Source organism: Periplaneta americana, chromosome 16, assembly GCF_040183065.1.
Source record: "Periplaneta americana isolate PAMFEO1 chromosome 16, P.americana_PAMFEO1_priV1, whole genome shotgun sequence".
Lineage (NCBI taxonomy): Eukaryota > Metazoa > Arthropoda > Insecta > Blattodea > Blattidae > Periplaneta > Periplaneta americana.
The window spans coordinates 148,311,449-148,331,396 of record NC_091132.1 but is presented as its reverse complement, the minus strand read 5'-3'; the positions used below and the strand labels follow the sequence as shown (position 1 = coordinate 148,331,396).

The 19,948-nt window shown below is 34.9% G+C and overlaps 1 protein-coding gene across 4 annotated transcripts in view; it reads left to right on the top strand.

The window, feature by feature from the left end:
- Positions 1-19,948, top strand: part of SERCA (ATPase sarcoplasmic/endoplasmic reticulum Ca2+ transporting SERCA) — a 131,708-nt gene that overhangs the window by 90,836 nt on the left and 20,924 nt on the right. For all 4 annotated transcript variants that reach the window (XR_011329806.1, XM_069813139.1, XM_069813138.1 and 1 more), the window contains exons 9-17: positions 2,830-3,002; positions 4,505-4,728; positions 4,919-5,426; positions 6,338-6,622; positions 7,023-7,235; positions 9,964-10,184; positions 13,072-13,207; positions 14,753-14,905; positions 15,053-15,186. Coding sequence is in view for 3 of the 4 variants with exons in the window: in XM_069813139.1 (XP_069669240.1) it covers positions 2,830-3,002; positions 4,505-4,728; positions 4,919-5,426; positions 6,338-6,622; positions 7,023-7,235; positions 9,964-10,184; positions 13,072-13,207; positions 14,753-14,905; positions 15,053-15,186 (2,047 nt within the window). In the remaining variant the exon portion in view is untranslated. The remainder of the gene's footprint in view (positions 1-2,829; positions 3,003-4,504; positions 4,729-4,918; positions 5,427-6,337; positions 6,623-7,022; positions 7,236-9,963; positions 10,185-13,071; positions 13,208-14,752; positions 14,906-15,052; positions 15,187-19,948) is intronic.

Below are 19,948 nucleotides of genomic sequence, written 5' to 3'. Positions count from 1 at the left end.
ACGAGATGGCAGTACGGAAATTTCGCAAAATTTTGCTAGTGTCGCACAGACAACAACTAATACAGTCGCCATGACAGCCATCTATCCTTCCAGCAGTTTTGTTCCATATGTTCGTTGCAACGTGACGTCATTGATGCCACCGGACCGGTGAGAATTGGGAATACGCTGTATAGCATAGCTCCTTAATGAATGACCTACAGCTACAAAGTGGCTATGGTAATTTTGTGTGAATCGCTTTGTCAGACTCTGAAGACTGAACCAAACAATAAGAGACGACTAAGCAGAAACTGTAGCAGAGACACTCGAATAACAACTGTTACTAGACAGAGTATCTGAGTATTTGCATATGTTTAGGATCCCTGACATGCGAGCATGTTGGGTTGGCTGTTTGTCTTGATACAATTGGAGCAGGGTTGGGATGTTTAAAACAAAACGTTTTAAACAAAGTGTTTAAAACAATGTATAAATTAACATAAAGTATCAGTTGAGAAGTCCACACCTGTGGAGTAATGGTTAGCGCGTCTGGCCGCAAAATGAGGTGGCCTGGGTTCTATTCCCGGTCGGGGCAAGTTACCTGGTTGAGGTTTTTTCTGGGGCAAAATCAGGTGGCCTGGGTTCTATTCCCGGTCGGGGCAAGTTACCTGATTGAGGTTTTTTCTGGGGTTTTCCCTCAACCCAATATGAGTAAATGCTGGGTAACTTTCGGTGCTGGACCCCGGATTCATTTCACCAGCAATATCACCTTCATCCCATTCAGACTCTAAATAACCTAATATGTTGATAAAGCATCATAAAATAACCTACTAAAATAAAAAAAAAATAAGTAAATCAGTTGAGAAAATGCAGTATTTCAGTAAACAAGCAGTAATTCTTAAATAATTTAAAACAAAATGTACATCTTTAATATCTCCACAGTATGTTACGAGTTAGTAGTTATTGTGTAAAATTTACATTAAATTTACATTACAAAAGTTAGTTTTGTTAAATCATTATTCTGCTTTATTTATGAGATGTGTTAGGCAGAATTATTAGAGACAGAACAAATAATATTGTTACTATTTGCTGACAATATAGATTTACGCTGTTTATCTTTAAGTTTGATTTGATACTTTTACAATGTTCAGTGTGATGCAAGATTTCTAGATATTTGCATTTTGTCATAGATGAAAAGAAATCCAATGTTTCAGGGCTGTGTCGGCTCCATCATCAGGGAAGTAAGGGGAAGAGGCAACCTATCTGGTGGATGTGTTATCAACAGCTACTATTCATGACTGGATCCAACAGATAGGTTGCTGTCTCTTCCCCCAAGTCAGTATGTAGCTCCAAAACATTGAATGTATTTGTATATATGACTTGGTGCAAATGTTCAAAACCTTGCACCATAGTTTTAACTTTACATAAGCAGTATAATTTTGGCCTGTAATACACCATGTCCCGCTTAGAGGGATCGAGAAATAAGTGATCATTTCAAGTGTAAATAATGGTTTATTAACATAACTTTTTACATAACTTGATGTAAAAACTCTCCGAGTTTCAGAGAATGCTCAATGCAACTCGATGTGTGCGCCTTGAGTTGCCCTGCAGACATCTAAACGATGGTGTTCAACCTCCTGCCACTTCTGTGGGATTTGTGAAGTCACTAGCGCAACTGCATTTATGATGCATTGTTTCAGTTCCTTCAAAGTGTTAGTTCTGCCTCTTTGGTACACAGCATCCTTCACAAAGTCTCAGAAAAAAAGTCCAAGGGGGTCAGATCGGGTGACCTGGTTGGCCAGGCAGTTGGTCCTCGTCTTCCGATCCACCTATTCATGTATGACGAACATGGCGTTGTACTTGCGTAACAGATTTTTCTTCTGCTAGTGATAGCACACACTGAACTTTCTGTTGTGATGTCCACATGTTGACCATGGCGTGTTCTCCTACAAAATTGCGTCAGGCTTGTTTTAGCAACAAACAAACGAAAGTTACGCATGCAGCTGTTTTCAGAGTTTGTTGTGTAAACGTGGTCATTTTCTCTATTTTGTCAAATGTAAATCTCAACGATATCTCTATCTGGTTTTAAGTGGTGAGCATTTATTTCTTGATCCCTCTAAGCAGGACACGGTGTATAATAATTAGTTTTTGTTATTTAGCCTTTTCTAAAAGTACCAAAATGTGGTTACTGAAATTCATTGCATTTAAAAATATATTTTATCATTTTTGGACTATGTAAAGACTCACATACATTACATAAAGGAGTGAAATTATTGTAAAATTTAATAATCTACATACAGATTATGAAAAACTACGAAATAACTATGCTATCTGTATTTAATAAAGCAGGCATTTTTTTAATCTATTCACAAACATAATTAAAAACGAATTGAAACTTGCTAAATAATGTTAAGTTGCCATGGTGTCTCAGTGCTCGTGCACTGGACTTAGAAGCTGGAGAGCCCAAATTTAAATCCCATTCCATCGTGTATTTATAACCTGTGTTTGTCAAACCCATGATCCAGGCAATACAGGGGCTTTCTTCAGGTACTCCAGTTTCTGTGTGACATTCCATCATTTATTCATCATCAATCATTACAAGTGTACTGTAGATCCATCACCTGTAGTGCATTCTGGATAGTCTCTGGGGAACAAAGTAGTCTATGCTTCTCTGCAGTAGTGATATCTATGATCCTACTCATAGAGTCAGGGTGACTAATGGCAAGTTAATGGCATTGAACAAAAAAATAGATACTGTATATATTTATAATAAATGTATGTTAAGAAAGAATGAACATAGTAATAAGCTTTATGTTGCTAAGTTATATCTCATATTTCACGTTTATTATTACGCAGGCAAGATCCGAACTGAAATGAGTGAGACTGAGGAAATCAAGACACCCCTGCAACAGAAACTTGATGAGTTTGGTGAGCAGCTGTCCAAAGTGATCTCTGTTATTTGCGTTGCTGTGTGGGCCATTAATATTGGACATTTCAATGACCCAGCCCATGGTGGTTCCTGGATTAAGGTTAGTTGTGTAACATTTGTTCAGAATCTTTATTAAAGAGCTTTTTTTCCAAAGTGAGTTAGCCAAAAACTCATAATTTGTGTTATAAGCTGGTTAAGATATGGATGAGATTCTACATGTAAAAGAACCAACAATCTAGTAGTAGTAATCATTCCTCTCAATGATTTGATGTAGTAGCTGTGAAGAATGGTTCCTTTCTGCAGAATATTATTCATATACAGTAAAACTTAATGTAGGTATACGTTTTAAGGGGTGAAGAAAAAAGGGTGTGAAAAAACGTATAACTGAGATGGCATTTAATTACATCTGAAATAGCATTAATAATAATTAATAACATACGAGTATGATTATTTTACAAAAAGGAAAAAGTCAGGTACAAAAACACTTCTCTTTCTTCCACTCACTGGATTTCAAAAACCAATCAGCAATCTTCTCGTCATATTGGGTTGAATCTACTGTCAAAAAATTTTCAGTTTGGATGAGTGTTAAGATGTTTTGAAAATCGGAGTGCATATTATATTTGCACTCAGTCTCGAATAAATCAAAACTGATGGCTTTATTTATGTTACGAGATTTGGTGGGAAACAACTGACAGAAAGGGCTAGTCCAAGTTCGTGTTTTCTTGTATTTTGCGCACTTTTCATTAATAATTTTTTGTCCATTTTTAGCAACAATCACAACTGAAAATAATATTTATAACTATTAGAATACTTAAGAACATTTTTTTTTTAATTATGAGATTTTATGAATACAGCTCTCAACAATTGCGCGTCTTTAATTAAACCAAAAGAATTTAGCAATAATTACTGACGAAAGAGTAGCATAACGTTAGTTATTGTCAACGTTCTGACGCCAACCCAGACCTGTTGACCGGAAGTTCCAGTTCTGATACTGCAAATGAGGATGAATGTGAAGTATATCTAGAGGTAAGGATGCCTTTGTAACCTGTCTTGATAATATAATTTTAATCTTGAATGTTTTTTTTTAGCACAGGTGCATATTATATTTGCCAGTTTTTTTTATGGACTTTAGGATAAAAATTGGCGTGCATATTATATTCAATGGCGTAAATACGGTATTTTCGCATTCTTACATTTTCACGGCAAACCTAATTTCGAGCAAAATTTAATTAGAACATATAAATGAAATTTTGCACCTCTCGGGGTTAAAATACGATTGTATAAGTGTGAAAAACGTATAACTGAAATAAATTAACGTGGAAAGTATAAAAATTTTGCTGGGACTTCAGAAAAAAACATAAGTGGGAAACGTATAAGTAAAGTTTTTACGTACATATATGTATAAATTTTATACAAATTCTTTGTAAAAGTGAAATTATTTCGCATTTGCATGATAATACATTTACCAGTGAAACTGTACTCGCATGCAAAATGAAACAAGACAAAAAGAACAAATAAATAATAGAAATGTAGGCTATATAATAATGAAATATTATGAACTTTAAATCTGAATATTTAGTCATGCTAACTTATTACCCACAGGGTGCGGTGTACTACTTCAAGATTGCTGTGGCTCTGGCTGTAGCTGCCATCCCTGAGGGTTTGCCAGCTGTCATCACCACCTGTCTGGCTCTGGGTACAAGGCGTATGGCTAAGAAGAATGCCATTGTGCGTTCCCTGCCCTCAGTAGAGACTCTGGGTTGCACATCCGTCATCTGCTCTGATAAGACTGGAACACTGACCACAAATCAGATGTCTGTTAGCCGGTAGGTACATATTAAGGATAAGTTAGACTTTTACAAATTTGATTGAAAGCATTACATAGAAGCAAATAAGTAAAGTGAACCATGTGATTTGTGCACTGAGGTATTAACACATTTACTCAAGTTTCAGTTCAATGTACAAATGCCAAATAAGATCACGTATTCTAGTATTATGTTGGCTATTTATTCACAGAATGTTCATCTTCGAGAAAATCGATGGCAATGACAGCTCATTCCATGAATTTGAAATCACTGGTTCAACTTATGAACCTATTGGTGATGTTTTCCTCCGTGGCCAGAAGATTAAGGGTGCAGACTATGAAGGTCTTCATGAAATTGGAACCATTGGTATCATGTGCAATGACTCTGCAATTGACTTCAATGAATTCAAGCAGGCTTTTGAAAAGGTCGGAGAGGCCACTGAAACTGCTTTGATTGTGCTGTCTGAGAAGATCAACCCTTACAGTGTGTCCAAGCAGGGTTTGGACCGCCGTGCTTCAGCTATTGCTGTGAGGCAAGACATGGAGACCAAGTGGAAGAAGGAATTCACTCTTGAGTTCTCTCGAGATCGCAAATCCATGTCTTCTTACTGTGTGCCCCTTAAGCCAACCCGTCTTGGCAATGGACCCAAGCTGTTTGTCAAGGGAGCACCTGAGGGTGTGCTGGATCGCTGCACTCATGCTCGCGTTGGAACCCAAAAGGTAAGTCCTTGTTTCAAATTGTATGCTATCAATAGGGAACCTGATTTTTGCAAATGATTTTTTCACGAATTTCTGCCAGTTTAGTCAGCGTTAAAAGTTATACAGTAGAACCCCGATTTTGGGTGACCTTCATGTAATGTTTTTCTGCATTTAACTTTGAAATTTCATGGTCTCAGTAATTATTACATATGATTACTGTATTTTGTATTTGATTTAATGTTATTCTCTTTGCTGTGAAACTCTCATTTTATGTTAAAAATCGTTTTTAAATAATTTTTTTTTAAATCTCGACTAATGTAAAAATAAATGCATTTCCATTCAACACGTCAAATACAAATTTTTTTTAAACTGAATGACTTGGCAATGCTACTGCCTTGCTGCCACATGATTCCCAGTGCCTCACCACGTCTACATGAAGCTGCATTCTTATTCATCCACTAATTCCTGTCCTTTGCGAGAACCAATCACAAGCAGAATAACACACTCACAGCAGAACAGAACAGTGTTTTGGAGGACGGTACACGAGAAAGATAGTTTTTAAAGGCTTCTGAGATCTAACATTCATATACAATATGCATTGATTTCAATACTGATGTGTTAATATTCTCCAAAGTTAGTATTGAAGTATCAAACAATATCTAGCGCGTTAGATTTATTTAGAGAATTTTTTTTTTCCAAGTTCTTAATGATCGAACTTTTTTTTTTTTTTTTTTTTTCAGTCTGGTAAAAATGATTGATTTATTTAGAGAATTTTTTCCCCCCCCCAAGTTCTTAATGATCGAAACTTTTTTTTCAATCTGGTAAAAATGATAAGGAAAAAGGTCTTGCAATGACTATATTGCGGATTTAAAGAGTTTTATTTTTCGGTTTCCATTAACTCTGATATTTCACTAACTGTTGTATATGTGTAGGTGCCTTTGAGTGCAACTCTGAAGAACCGTATCCTGGACCTCACAAGGCAGTACGGTACTGGCCGTGACACTCTTCGATGCTTGGCTCTTGCAACTGCTGACAACCCAATAAAGCCTGAGGATATGGATCTGGGTGACTCTTCGAAGTTCTACACATATGAAGTGAACCTGACTTTCGTTGGTGTTGTGGGAATGCTGGATCCCCCTCGCAAGGAAGTGTTTGATTCAATCCAGAGGTGCCGTGCTGCTGGTATCCGTGTCATTGTCATCACTGGTGACAACAAGGTACAATACAAAATTAGTTACAATCTGTTTCGTATTTGGTAGTAAGAAAATACAGTATTCCATGTTCAGGTATCTTGGTTTGGTTTCATTGTACGTGTATGTTGCATACATGCAAAAAACACTGTCATGTGTCTTACCTGCCCAGCTGTTTTCCTGTGTGTAACATTTTGGCTCCTTTTGGCAATTTTTAATGACATTTTTTTTTTCAACAATTTTAAAACTTTTTTATGCAATCAAAATTTTAGGAAATTGTTAATAATATAATGAAGTTTGGAATATGAAACTACAGTATTTACATTTGATTATAATTTTCTAAAAAATGCTGCACATGTGATGCTCGTCCTTCTAATAATTTTTCCTAGTACAGTAATAATTTACATTTTTTTTTTTTTAATTATAGGCCACTGCTGAAGCCATCTGCCGCAGAATTGGTGTTTTTGCAGAGGATGAGGACACAACTGGAAAGTCATACTCTGGCCGTGAATTTGATGATCTTCCAAGCGGTGAACAGAAGTCTGCTGTAGCTCGTGCCAGACTGTTCTCAAGAGTAGAGCCTGCCCACAAGTCCAAGATTGTTGAGTTCTTGCAGAGTATGAATGAAATCTCTGCCATGGTAAGATAATCATGTAATTAATATTATTTCTCACTAACTTAGATTATGATCAATTGGGATCTTGCTGCTGCTAAACTGACGAGAATTCGAGTCTGCTTCTGAGACAGTGACGCCTGTAAAGTTGAATTCATTACCTCTCTGATAATACGAAAATAATGATTAGTGAAGTTAATTTTTGTTAAGAAAGATAAATGAAGTAAATTTTGCCCTCAACCTTTTTTCTTACAATCGAGGTTCTTTCATGTACTTCAAATCTTTATTGTGCCTCTACTTTAATTTTCTTGTAAAGAAAGTCATGCCAATTGTTATTGTTTTAACAGTGTATAGTTAGTTGGGTTTGAACTCTCAAATCTTAGATATAATATTACTGTGATGTACCGAAGTACATATGATATTTCCGTGCAGGAATTCTGCATTACCATATGGTGAAGAATGAGTAGAACTGAGAAAAATTCTTTCTAGCACCAGGACTCGAACCTGGGTTTTCAGCTCTGCGTGTTGAAGCTTTATCTACTAATACTGGGTTAGTACAAGAGAAATAGACATTTTCAATGTTGTATAAAACAAAAACTATAGTATGTATGATGTCGATATTCATTTTTCACTGTTAGATTAGAAAACTGTAGAATTTCCGACAAGACATACTGTTGAATAATTTGTTGATTTGCAAGACATACTGTTGGTTACTCAACTGATTGTTGCTGTGGCTAGTGTCACAAGTATGTTACATCGGGTTTGGGGATGAACTAGACTATCTCCTTGATGTGTGCCATATGACACAAGGAGCACATATTGAACATTTGTGAGTTCTCAAAGTAAACTCGTAGAATTACTTTATAAAAGAGTGTAAATTGATTCCTGATAACTTTAATGGTTTTGTAATTATATAACCTTACAAGTGTCTATTTCTTTTGTATAGCATAATATACAACGTACTGGCACTATGACTGGTCATGACACATGTATTTATTGAGGTGATCTGACCACTCTCTCACACAGGAGGAAAACAAATTGGTGATGAATGGCATTGATTTAGGTCTATAGTCCTGTACAAATAATGCACCAATAAGAGGCAATAAGAAAACGTTAACTTGATCATATTTTTTATCAAAGCATAATATATTGAAAATGATGTCCTCCATTCTGGATGCAGATGACATCAAGGTAGAAAATTCTGAAACACCTCCTGCAGCTCTCTGTCTGTAATTTCACTCAGCACTCACCTAATTTCATTTTCTGTCTGCTCTCTCTCATCTCACAGGAAGAAAATTAATCACTGTGCTGAATCCCTCGGTGTTATTTCTAATTTATTGTTGATGCACGCAAATTAAGGTATCACAATAGTGCAATACAGTGTCAATGAATATTCATTGTTGAGTCTTGTCTGTTAAAGAAGAAATCTTACGATATTTTTTGTGCACGTAGATTTCGACATATTTTCCCTGGAGCTGCCATCCCTTCAAGACAGTGTGTAACTGGACTGTTTACGAAGTGGTGAGAAACAGAGTCTGTTTTAGACAAAAAAAGAAACCAAAGGAGTACAGTTTTGATAGAAGAGAAACTTGCAAATATTCAGGCAAGAATGCAGCTAAGTCTTAGGAAATCTTCACTCTGATTAGCACGAAAATACAGACAAAAAGCTGCACTTTTATCCTTATAGAGTAACAGTGGTTCATCAATTACAGCAAGGGAATCCAGCTATAAAGCTTGACTCTGTTTAAGCAGTTATGTTCACTCTTAGAATACAAGGCACTGGGACACTGAAAATTCTCATTTAGTGCATGCATTTCTTCTTCACAATTAGTTTTTTTTTTAACATGCAATGTTGACTGATAATGAAAAAAAGTCTACTTGCAGCAGAATAACAGTTTGCTTGCAACAGAATAACACCACTGCACGTATAGCTGCTATATCGTTAGAAGCTTTAGAAGAAATATTATATTACAGATATATTAATTTGTCCTACAGAATTTATCTGTAAGTTTAGAAGAAATGATGGTCACATAATTAGCCGTGAACATCGGTCAGCTCATTCCCCAAATTTAAATATTTGTGATTTTTATCTGTGCGGGAATTTAAAACAAAGTGTGTGAACAATCCACATACTGTGGAAGAACTGGAAAATGAAATCAGGGAGTGCTATTGAAATTGCAGACAGAGTTCCAGAAGGTGTTTCAGAATATTCTACACCAATATCATTCTTGCATTCAGAAAGATGCACGTCATTCTAAGAATATGCTTTGATAAAAGATAAGATCAACATAACATTTTCTTATTAGCATTTACTGGCACACTATTTGTATGGGACAATAGGCCAAAATCACTGCCATTCACTGCTGATTCATTTTCCTCCTGTGCAAGAGAGCAGTTGATCTCCCCACTGAACATGCACTCTACAATTGGTCATAATACCGGTAAATTGTGTATGTCATGCACTATATTTGATAATGGTATGTTGTATCTGAAATTACCTAATTAATCTTATTTTTGAAGCAGAAAATTATTTTCAGTAATTGGAGATTATTTATTAAGATATTTGTCCATAATGTTTTTAATTTTCTTTACAAAGTTGGTATACCTTGAACACCTAAAAATATATCAGTAATAAATAATTTTATTAAGTGTTATCAATCTCAAATTTAATATAATCCCGATAATAGAGTGTGCATTTTCCATCTAAAAAGTACATATACCAGTTCATGTCAACATTTCGATAATTTGTTCACAGACTGGTGATGGTGTGAATGATGCACCTGCCCTGAAGAAAGCTGAAATTGGTATTGCCATGGGTTCTGGAACTGCTGTGGCCAAGTCTGCATCTGAGATGGTATTGGCTGATGATAACTTCTCATCTATTGTAGCTGCTGTAGAGGAGGGCCGAGCTATCTATAACAACATGAAACAGTTCATCCGATACCTTATCTCTTCAAACATTGGTGAAGTCGTGAGGTCTGTATTAATTTGAGATAAATCCCAGTATATAAAAAACACACACACACAGAGCTAGACAAAATTCGCGCGCACCATAGGGGTTTGAAGTGAACTGTTATAATTACTGTACCTCATTCGTATTTTGCAAAAAAAAAAAAATATATATATATATATATATATATATATATAATTTCATATCCTAAATGGTATGCTTGCCTAACTTGTAGAGCAGTAGCATGCATTAGTATGCTGCTCCTACCCAGGTTATTTTAATAACAGTAAATTGTATTTAAAGATATTACTAGCTTCAGAAGCTAATAAATATCCATTTTTTTAAATATAAATTACCAATTCTTTCAAATCTAGTCTAACTTGGTGCTGGTATCGCAATGGACTCTGCTGTACTCTACAGCCAGCGGTTCTCCATACTCCCCATTCTAGCCCCTAACGAGCATTCTCTTGTCTTTATCTTGTCTCATTGGCTTCTGGCGCATGTGTGCTTGCTCTTTGTATGCAACCATTTGGTTTGTTATGTTGGTCTAGTAATCACTATGCAGGCAGGTGTGCTTTTGGCAGTGATTTCAAATTCCAAAAGTATTGGTACACAAAAATAGAAGTGAACAGTGTTTCATAGTTGATGCGAAAATGTACCTTGAAGCATAAAGTCGTATTATAATAATAATAATAATAATAATAATAATAATAATAATGATTTATTTTAGCTGGCAGAGTTAAGGCCGTAAGGCCTTCTCTTCCACTCAACCAGCAAAAAGTGTATATACATATGCATGAACTTACAAAGAATTCAACAATTTGATTTAGATGAGAGTTACATGTATACAAGAGTTATTTGACTTATAGTAACTGCATAATAGAAGAAATCTTTAAGAAATCGTTTGATTGTCGATCTTTCAGTGTAAAAAGCGAAATTGTAATTGCAGGAAAACCTACACAGAGCTCTCGGACTTGGGACTTGAAATTATTCAATATTTTAATATAAATCATTATAAAAAAATTATTCGTGGTAAATACCGTCATGAACTAGCTACACATCTGAAATTGAAACAGCTCCACACATCATTCTCTGAATTCTACAAGTTAACGTCACTTGTTTTGTTGATATCCAGCACATCAGTATCAATTGAAAGATCATTTCTGTCTTTAAACTAATGAAATCACTTGAATGATCGACTCAGTGGTAAAGAAGATTGAACAACCTAGCCTAGATGTTAATAGAGGAGAAGAAGAAGAAGAAGCTACAAGAACTTAAAAATTCTCCAACATTTTACAGTGACGTTATCAATGAGTTTATGAAGCAAGAGCAAAAAATGGGGAGCCTACCCTAAGACAGCAGGCACTACATGCTACTAATTCAGACACATTTCTTGTGAACTGTTTCTGCATTCCAAACGTTTGATCGAAGTAGTTCAGTATCTTATCGAATCTCGTTATTAAAACTGTTACTGTAGTAACATCTTGAATATCGAACATAATTATTTGAATATATGATTATTTTTAGATGATATAAATATGATATACCACATTTACTGACATGGGTAGCAAAAAGTTCACCCTTTCAAAGTAAAAGCAAACTATTCATGCAGGAAAATATTGCATTGGAATTTCTCAATAAAATGACAGTTTGGGAAACATTTTACATTATTTTTATAATTGTCCATATTTCTCTTCCATATATTAACACTGATTGAATTAATATCTTGCAACATTGCAGTTTAGTAGCTACTGAAAGTATTATGGAGGAGATAAATTATTTTTACTTTAGTCACACACTCATGGTTTGTCTTTGAAATTTAATTGTGGTATTGTGAGCAGTGGTTTGTTTTGCCACACCTGTCGCTCGCCTCAATGTAATTGCTACAGCCAGTAAGTTATTTCTATTCTGACAGCTGTCTTTCAGGTCCACATTGATCAAAACCGAGGAAAAATAATCTTTATATGACGATTTTCAGGACCAAAAAAAAAAAAAATAATAAAAGTGGACGAAAATGCAGAAATAAAGTGTAGAGTAAAAATTGACGGAGTAATAACAGGAAACTAATGGAGTATGACAAGGAGATAGCCTGTTGCCACTACTTTCTAATATGTTTTTAAGAAACATCTTTGGTCCCGTTAATGAAAATTGAGCCTGGAGAATTAGAAAAAACAGAGAAATTAGAAGGTTATATACTCTGAAGAGTAAGAAAATTCGATGGTTGGGACATGTTCTCGGTAGAGACAGTGACACCTTGCTAAAGGTTGCATGAAAAGATGACCCAGGTAGCCGAAAATTTCTTGGCAGACCGAAATTATGGTGGACATTTCAAGTCATAATACACCTCACCTTCTTAGAAGAACGTGGAATGAAGGCAAATTGTGAACAAGACCAAAAATATTCTGCAGTTTGATGCACCACAGAATTGAATGATTTGATTGTATTTATATTCATTTGCAGTAAATATCTTTCATATGCAGACATTTAGCATGCTCAATCAGGGCAGTTATGTGTTATAATCTTTGCATTTCCAGAAAATACATGGGCTTTCAAATACTCTATATACTGCATAAAAATCATCTAACTTATTCTTGTTTTTTTTTTTTTTTTGTATTAGTATTGCTAAATCAGGTCTGATTTTAATGCAACGTTAGAAAATTAACAATATTGGTTGATTTCACATTTATTATATGAAGTCTAACGAACATTGTGAAACCAGCTTTTTGAACATCAGAATATAATTCCAACTTTTTCATGGCGTTCAAACTGCCTGCATTATCAGCTGTGACTGACTTATTTATGAGAAGATGGCGATTATAGTTAATAGATGTAGTGAAGTACTGAGAATGCAGTGTTGATGTTCTGTGGTATTTCTTTCCCAAAAATGTTGATTTTGTATTGATTCCTTTACAGTATTTTCTTGACTGCTGCTCTGGGTCTTCCTGAGGCTTTGATCCCTGTTCAGCTTCTGTGGGTTAACTTGGTAACTGATGGTCTTCCTGCCACTGCCCTGGGCTTCAACCCCCCAGATCTTGACATCATGGACAAGGTAAGATTTAGTAATGTAGATACAAATTTAGATATAGTGACAATTGACAATAATTTGTGATGGAAGTAGTGGAATGTACGAGGATAATTTCCTAAAATATCAAATTTCAATTTACCTTGCTATAGTAGTCACTTCACAGCAAGGCTCTATATGCATGTAAATGGCATATTATGTTGCGAATTTATTGCATTATAAAATGCATAATATTTTTCATTAACTGAATTTTAAATTAATGTTAAGTGCCAGAAGAAGGGGAAGCTTTTTGCAGTGTGAAAAAGTTTTCATAATATATATTATAGCTATACTTGTTTATTTCCTTTATTTATTTGCATGTGTAAACGTTTTGGCAGTACGAATCTTTGGCTTACTCTGTTGGGTTAATGCTTTCTGGTTACGAAGTTATGCACAGTATCATTTATTCTGTGTGTTTATTCCTAAGTGACTTCCTTACATCCATTCCTCTTAATGATGTGTAAACATATTATCAATGGCCTGTAAATTGGCAATAAAAAGTAACGTTTTAAAAATATAAATGTAAAAAATATGATGCGTGCGTGTGTGTATATCTTCACTTGCGTGATTTGGGTTGAAAAAAATTATGATGTTAAATAGTTGATCTATAATATCAGTGTGTTTTCGGACTGTTTTTAAAGATTGATAATGTAAGTTAATTAGGATTTTTAGTATGGTCTTGTTCTGTTTTAATAACACAATTATGGAATCCCACTTTCTTTGGATATTTATAGTTTATTCCCCTCTCACCCCAAACACCAAGAAATGATTAAAGTATTATAAAAATACAGATTATAAAATCTGAAAGTGTCTGGCTTTATCAAATAAGATTTTTATTTTATTTTTATTTGAATATGCAATTTCTTTAAACACTATTTTACCCGAAAGTACATAAGAGTTATAGTTGTAGACTGATAGTTTAAATTATTATAACAAGAATATATTTCACTTCGATAACCCATTCTATGCTACTTAAAATTAACACATATCTACTATAGTTGAAATAGTTACAAGTTCTTAAATATATAACATACAAAATTAGAAAACTCTTTGTAGCAACATGTTTTTCTGAAAACATTGAATAGTGGTTTTTCATATATTATTACATTACAAAAGTGTAAATGTTCGACCATAAGAAATCGTCTATTTTCGAAAACTGGACAGTAAAACAGAAAGTTGTCCACAGTTTGTTGTTCCTCGCAGATAAATAAGTGGCCATTTTCCTTATGTAATTTAAATCTTTCTAAATAAGAGCCAAATTTTCCGTGACCCGGCAAAAATTGTGTTAATATGAAATCCGGCATAATTTTGTTACTATTTAAGCAGGTGTCGATCCTTGTAAAAAGATTTCTCTTGTAACTGATGCTTTTGTGCTGCATAGTGAAATCTGTCAGTTAAGATTTATGAATAAACAATTGCAAAATTGCTATAAAATATTATATTTAAACTCCGTCATGAACGTGTAAATGTCGGATATGCTGATATTGAATGGTTTAAAATGACCAACTGCTTTTCTTTTTTTAATGTATTCAGCCCCCACGAAAGAGTGATGAGTCCCTGATCTCTGGCTGGCTGTTCTTCCGTTACTTGGCTATTGGTGGATATGTAGGAGCAGCCACTGTTGGTGCTGCTGCCTGGTGGTTCATGTACAGCCCAGAAGGACCTGAGCTCAACTATTACCAAGTGGTATGTCACATTTTTCGACATAATAGCCCTTTAATATTAAATTATATACATATTTTACAGAGGTTAGTGTGTGTAAAATGTGAATGTGTGGAAAAATGTTGCAGATAAATTTGAAATAACAATGCTGTTTGCAACTTATGTTTGCAGACTCACCATTTGGCTTGCATTGGTGGAGGAGAAGAGTTCAAGGGTGTTGACTGTCATGTTTTCCATGATCCTCATCCCATGACTATGGCTCTGTCTGTACTTGTCACTATTGAGATGCTTAATGCTATGAACAGGTACAGTGGAATTCACGTTATGAAATAGTGAAATAAATAAATGGTAAAACTGTGAAGGAATAATAGATAAAAGCAAGCTCGGGTTAAAATCCTGGTTGGGACAAGTTAGCTGGTTAAGGTTTTTTTCCAGGGTGTGCCCTGAACCGATTCAGAGCAAATGCTGGTTAACTTTTGGCACTGGACCCTGGACTCATCTCAGTAGTATTATCGCCTTCATCTCACTCAGATGCTAGATAACCATAACAGTTGATAAAATAAAAAAATAGTAGATACACTTTATCAAAGTGTACATAATTTACATATGACGTCGTACAAAATTTTGTCCAATATTCTTTTGAGAAGATTAACTCCGTATGTAGATGAAATTATTGGGGCTCATCAGTTTGGTTTTAGGCATAATAGATCGACTATTGATCAGATTTTTTGTATTCGACAGATATTGGAGAAAAAATGGGAGTATAAGGGTACAATACATCAGTTATTCAAAGATTTCAAAAAGACATATGACTCGGTTAAGAGAGAAGTTTTATATAACATTCTTATTGAATTTGGTATTCCCAAGAAACTAGTTCGATCAATTAAAATGTTTCTCAATGAAAATTACAGCAGAGTCCGTATAGGCCAGCTTCTGTCTGATGCTTTTCCAATTCACTGTTGGCTAAAGCAAGGAGACGCACTATCACCTTTACTTTTTAACTTCGCTCTAGAATATGCTATTACGAAAGTTCAGGATAACAGAGAGTGTTTGGAATTGAATGGGTTACATCAGCTTCTTGTCTATGCCGATGATGTTGAATATGTTAGGAGAAAATCCACAAACGATTAGGGAAAACACAGAAATTTTACTTCAAGCAAGTAAGGCGATAGGTTTGGAAGTAAACCCTGAAAAGACAAAGTATATGATTATGTTTCGTGACCAGAATATTCTACGAAATGAAAATATAAAAATTGGAGATTATCCATTGAAGAGGTGGAAAAATTCAAATATCTTGGAGCAACATTAACAAATATAAATGACACTCGGGAGGAAATTAAACGCAGAATAAATATGAGAAATGCATGTTATTATTCGGTAGAGAAGCTTTTGTCATCTAGTCTGCTGTCAAAAAATCTGAAAGTTGGAATTTATAAAAACAGCTATATTACCTGTTATTCTGTATGGTTGTGAAACTTGTACTCTCACTTTGAGAGAGGAACAGAGATTAAGGATGTTTGAGAATAAGGTTCTTAGGAAAATATGTGGGGCTAAAAGGGATGAAGTTACAGGAGAATGGAGAAATTTACACAACGCAGAACTGCATGCATTGTATTCTTCACCTGACATAATTTGGAACATTAAATCCAGATGATTGAGATTGGCAGGACTTGTAGCATGTATGGGCGAATCCAGAAATGCATGTAGAGTGTTAGTTGGGAGGCTGGAGGGAAATAGACCTTTGGGGAGGCCGAGACGTAGATGGGAGAATAATATGAAAATGGATTTGAGGGAGGTGGGATATGATGATAGAGATTGGATTAATCTTGCACAGGATAGGGACTGATGGCTGGCTGGCTTATGTGAGGGCGGCAATGAATCTATGGGTTCCTTAAAAGCCATTTGTAAGTAAGTAAGTACATAATTTGCATAGTATTTACATGTTTCATATTTATATTGCTGCTACATTAGAAAATTTACTATAAAAATATTACTTATTTTAATATGATTTTCAATTTAATGTAGGAGTACTTATTTGTGCTTTGGTAAAGTAATCTGTCCCATATTAGGTTGGTGCATAAGTTCATAGCGTTTTTTTTTTTTCCATAAGTTTATTAAACACATAAGAGGGAAGTTAATCATCAACAATATAGTTTCCTCCACTATTTACAACAGTCTGCCAACACTGGAGTAGTTTTTCAATTTGACACCTGTAAAAATCGCGTAGTTTTGAGTTAAAGAAGTCATTAAGCCATGTTCAGAGCGCATTTTCATCCAGAAAGGAAGTTCCTTGAAGATTGTTTGATAGCGGAAAAGGTGAAAGATCTGAGAACGCAAGATCAGGTGAATTAAGTGGGTGCGGAATGACTTTCCAACCAACTCCTGGATAGTGTTTTGTGTCAGGTTAGCAGAGTGCGGGCATTTTTCTTGGATTGCGTGCGCAAGACATCTCACAAAGGAACTGTCCCAACTGGGTCGTGGCTATTTAAATAAAAAAAATTATATGAGCCCATTTTTGTATGATAAATAACGTGGTAATAGTCGCTTATGTCGCTTTTTGTTATTAAATATATATAAAATCGTGAAACTTGGAACACATGGACTTATTCTGCTCTTGAGCTGAACGTGACTGATTATGGCGGGTGCCCTCTCTGCAACTGAAAGTACGGATGGAAGCCACGAGCGCAGGTGTAACTAGTGTTCATGGTTAGATAGTAAGAACAGGACATTTATTGTAACATATGCAACTTAAGACATCGATAGTGATTCAGATATTGGCAAAACTTTACATGAAGGAAGTGTAGATTCGCAATTTGTTGCAGGACCTTCCACTAATGAATACGAACCTTCAAGTTCTGAAAAACTAGTGGTCCACACACGAAAAAATTCAAATATTCTTGACAGGTACAAAAAGATTATGGAACATTATGACAGCTTAAAAGCTTGCAGAAGCAACAAGAATCAGATTACATCTACAACAAAAAAATTTAAGTGCACGGTAAAATATATAAAAAAAGGCTATAGAATATTTAAAAAATCTCCCAAGTCAAGCATACAGGTCACTATAAAAAATTAAATGCTAAAGGCATTCAAGGAATTCCACCAACAGAACCTAACTGTCCATGATTTTCATTTTAAAAAAGCTGGGCTATATTATCAGTAAAAGAAAGAAAAAAACACAATTATTGGCTAATTGTATCTGAAAAGTTTCTGCATCATTTTAAAAATCAAAACACTACAAGCTCCAAAAAATATCAAAATTCGTTTATAGAAAAGATGTACAGGATGAGTCTAAACTAATTGAAACAGCAAAACATTTTGTGACAGATATAAACAAAATGATTTTAGAAACCTCATACAATGTTGAATGTGAATTCAACACTGACCAGTCTCTATTTAAATACGAGATGATATGTGGTATGACTTTATCACAGATAGGTGAAAAGCACACCCATGCAGTTTTGCAATCTGTAATGATGCATTCCTACACTATACAGGTACATATTTCATCTGCTGGCACCTTAGGAACACGATTTTACCTTTGTTTCCAAGAACCTAAAGGAGAGTTTGGGTCCAAAGCTAAAGAAACTATTGAAAGGAAAACTCCATTTAATCTCGTTGATGCTAGCAATTCAAGGAAACTCACGAAAAACCATGTGAAAAAATGGCTGATGAGTCTGTTCATTCCTGATGTTAAGGATCATATATTGCTTCTGTTAGATTCTAGATTCATGGAGTGGACAAGCTGATAAAACATGTTTAATAACCTAGAAATAAAGATGCTTTTAAATATCAATTCAAACGCAAATACTTCCCCCATCCCCAAGACCACAAGGTTTGTGCATCCACTTGATGTTCACTTTTTTCGGCAGTTTAAAATTGTAATTCGGAGAATAGAATATTTCAGACACAAAATTATAACTGAAAATAGTACAGAAAAATTGCATGATAATCTTTATAATAAAATTACATTCTGTTGTCTAGCATCAGTTCTGTTCCCCACACTACAAGACATATTAGTATACACATGGTGAAAATCAACAAACAAACAAACTGGACATTGGTTTTCGAAATATTCTTCAAACTCTACTTCAAGTTAACAGTAGCGAATGTGAAATTGCAGTTTGTGAAGAAGCAGCATTTATCCTTTGTCCGAACCACCATCGATAAGGTTTGAGTTAAGGTTTACATTGATATATTTAGAATGTAATATGTTACATTTGTATGAAGATATTAAATGAAATAAGGATGAAGAGTATAGATTTAGAACTTGCCGCTTGTTATTTTGCTTGCATTTAGCGCATGAGTGGCATATCTACGCCCTTGTTTAAAGTTTTATATATCGTTAATAACAAAAAAGCGACTATTACCATGTTGTTTATCATACAAAAATTAGCTTGTGTATTTTTTTTTATTCAAATAACCGCTGCCCAGTTGAGACGATTCCCTTGTCAGTTTGTGGCAATAAATGTTGCACGATGGTGGAATGGTCACAGTTCATCACATTTGCCAGTTCTCGGGTACACTGACATAGATCATTGTGAATTAATGTGTTTAAGTTGTCTTCATAAAACCCCGAAGGTCTTCCTGAACATGGAGCGTCATTAATGTCAAAACGACCTCCTTAAGACAAGAAAACCATTTTCTTGCCATGCCCTCTCTGATAACATTGTCCCCATACACGGTGTAAATGTTTCTGGCCACCTCTGCTGCTTTCACCCCTCTGTTGAACTCAAAAAGAAGAATATGTCGGAAATGTTCCACTTTCTCCACTTGACACCCCATTTTCTAGCATCCACGGCTCCATCCACTATCTGCAAAAATGAAAACTTCAATATGTAAACTCAAGCACAACAATTGAACTTCAAATAAAAAATGGCAATCGATAAATGAACCCATAGCAATCGGAGTACCAACATGCAAAACAAAAACGCTACGAACTTATGCACAAACCTAATACTTTTATTCTTTATTGTTAGTGTCAATGGAAGTTAAATATACTATCCTTTAACACATGAATATGGTGGTTTGAAATAATTCTAAGTGGCGGATTTCTTTTTGGCATGA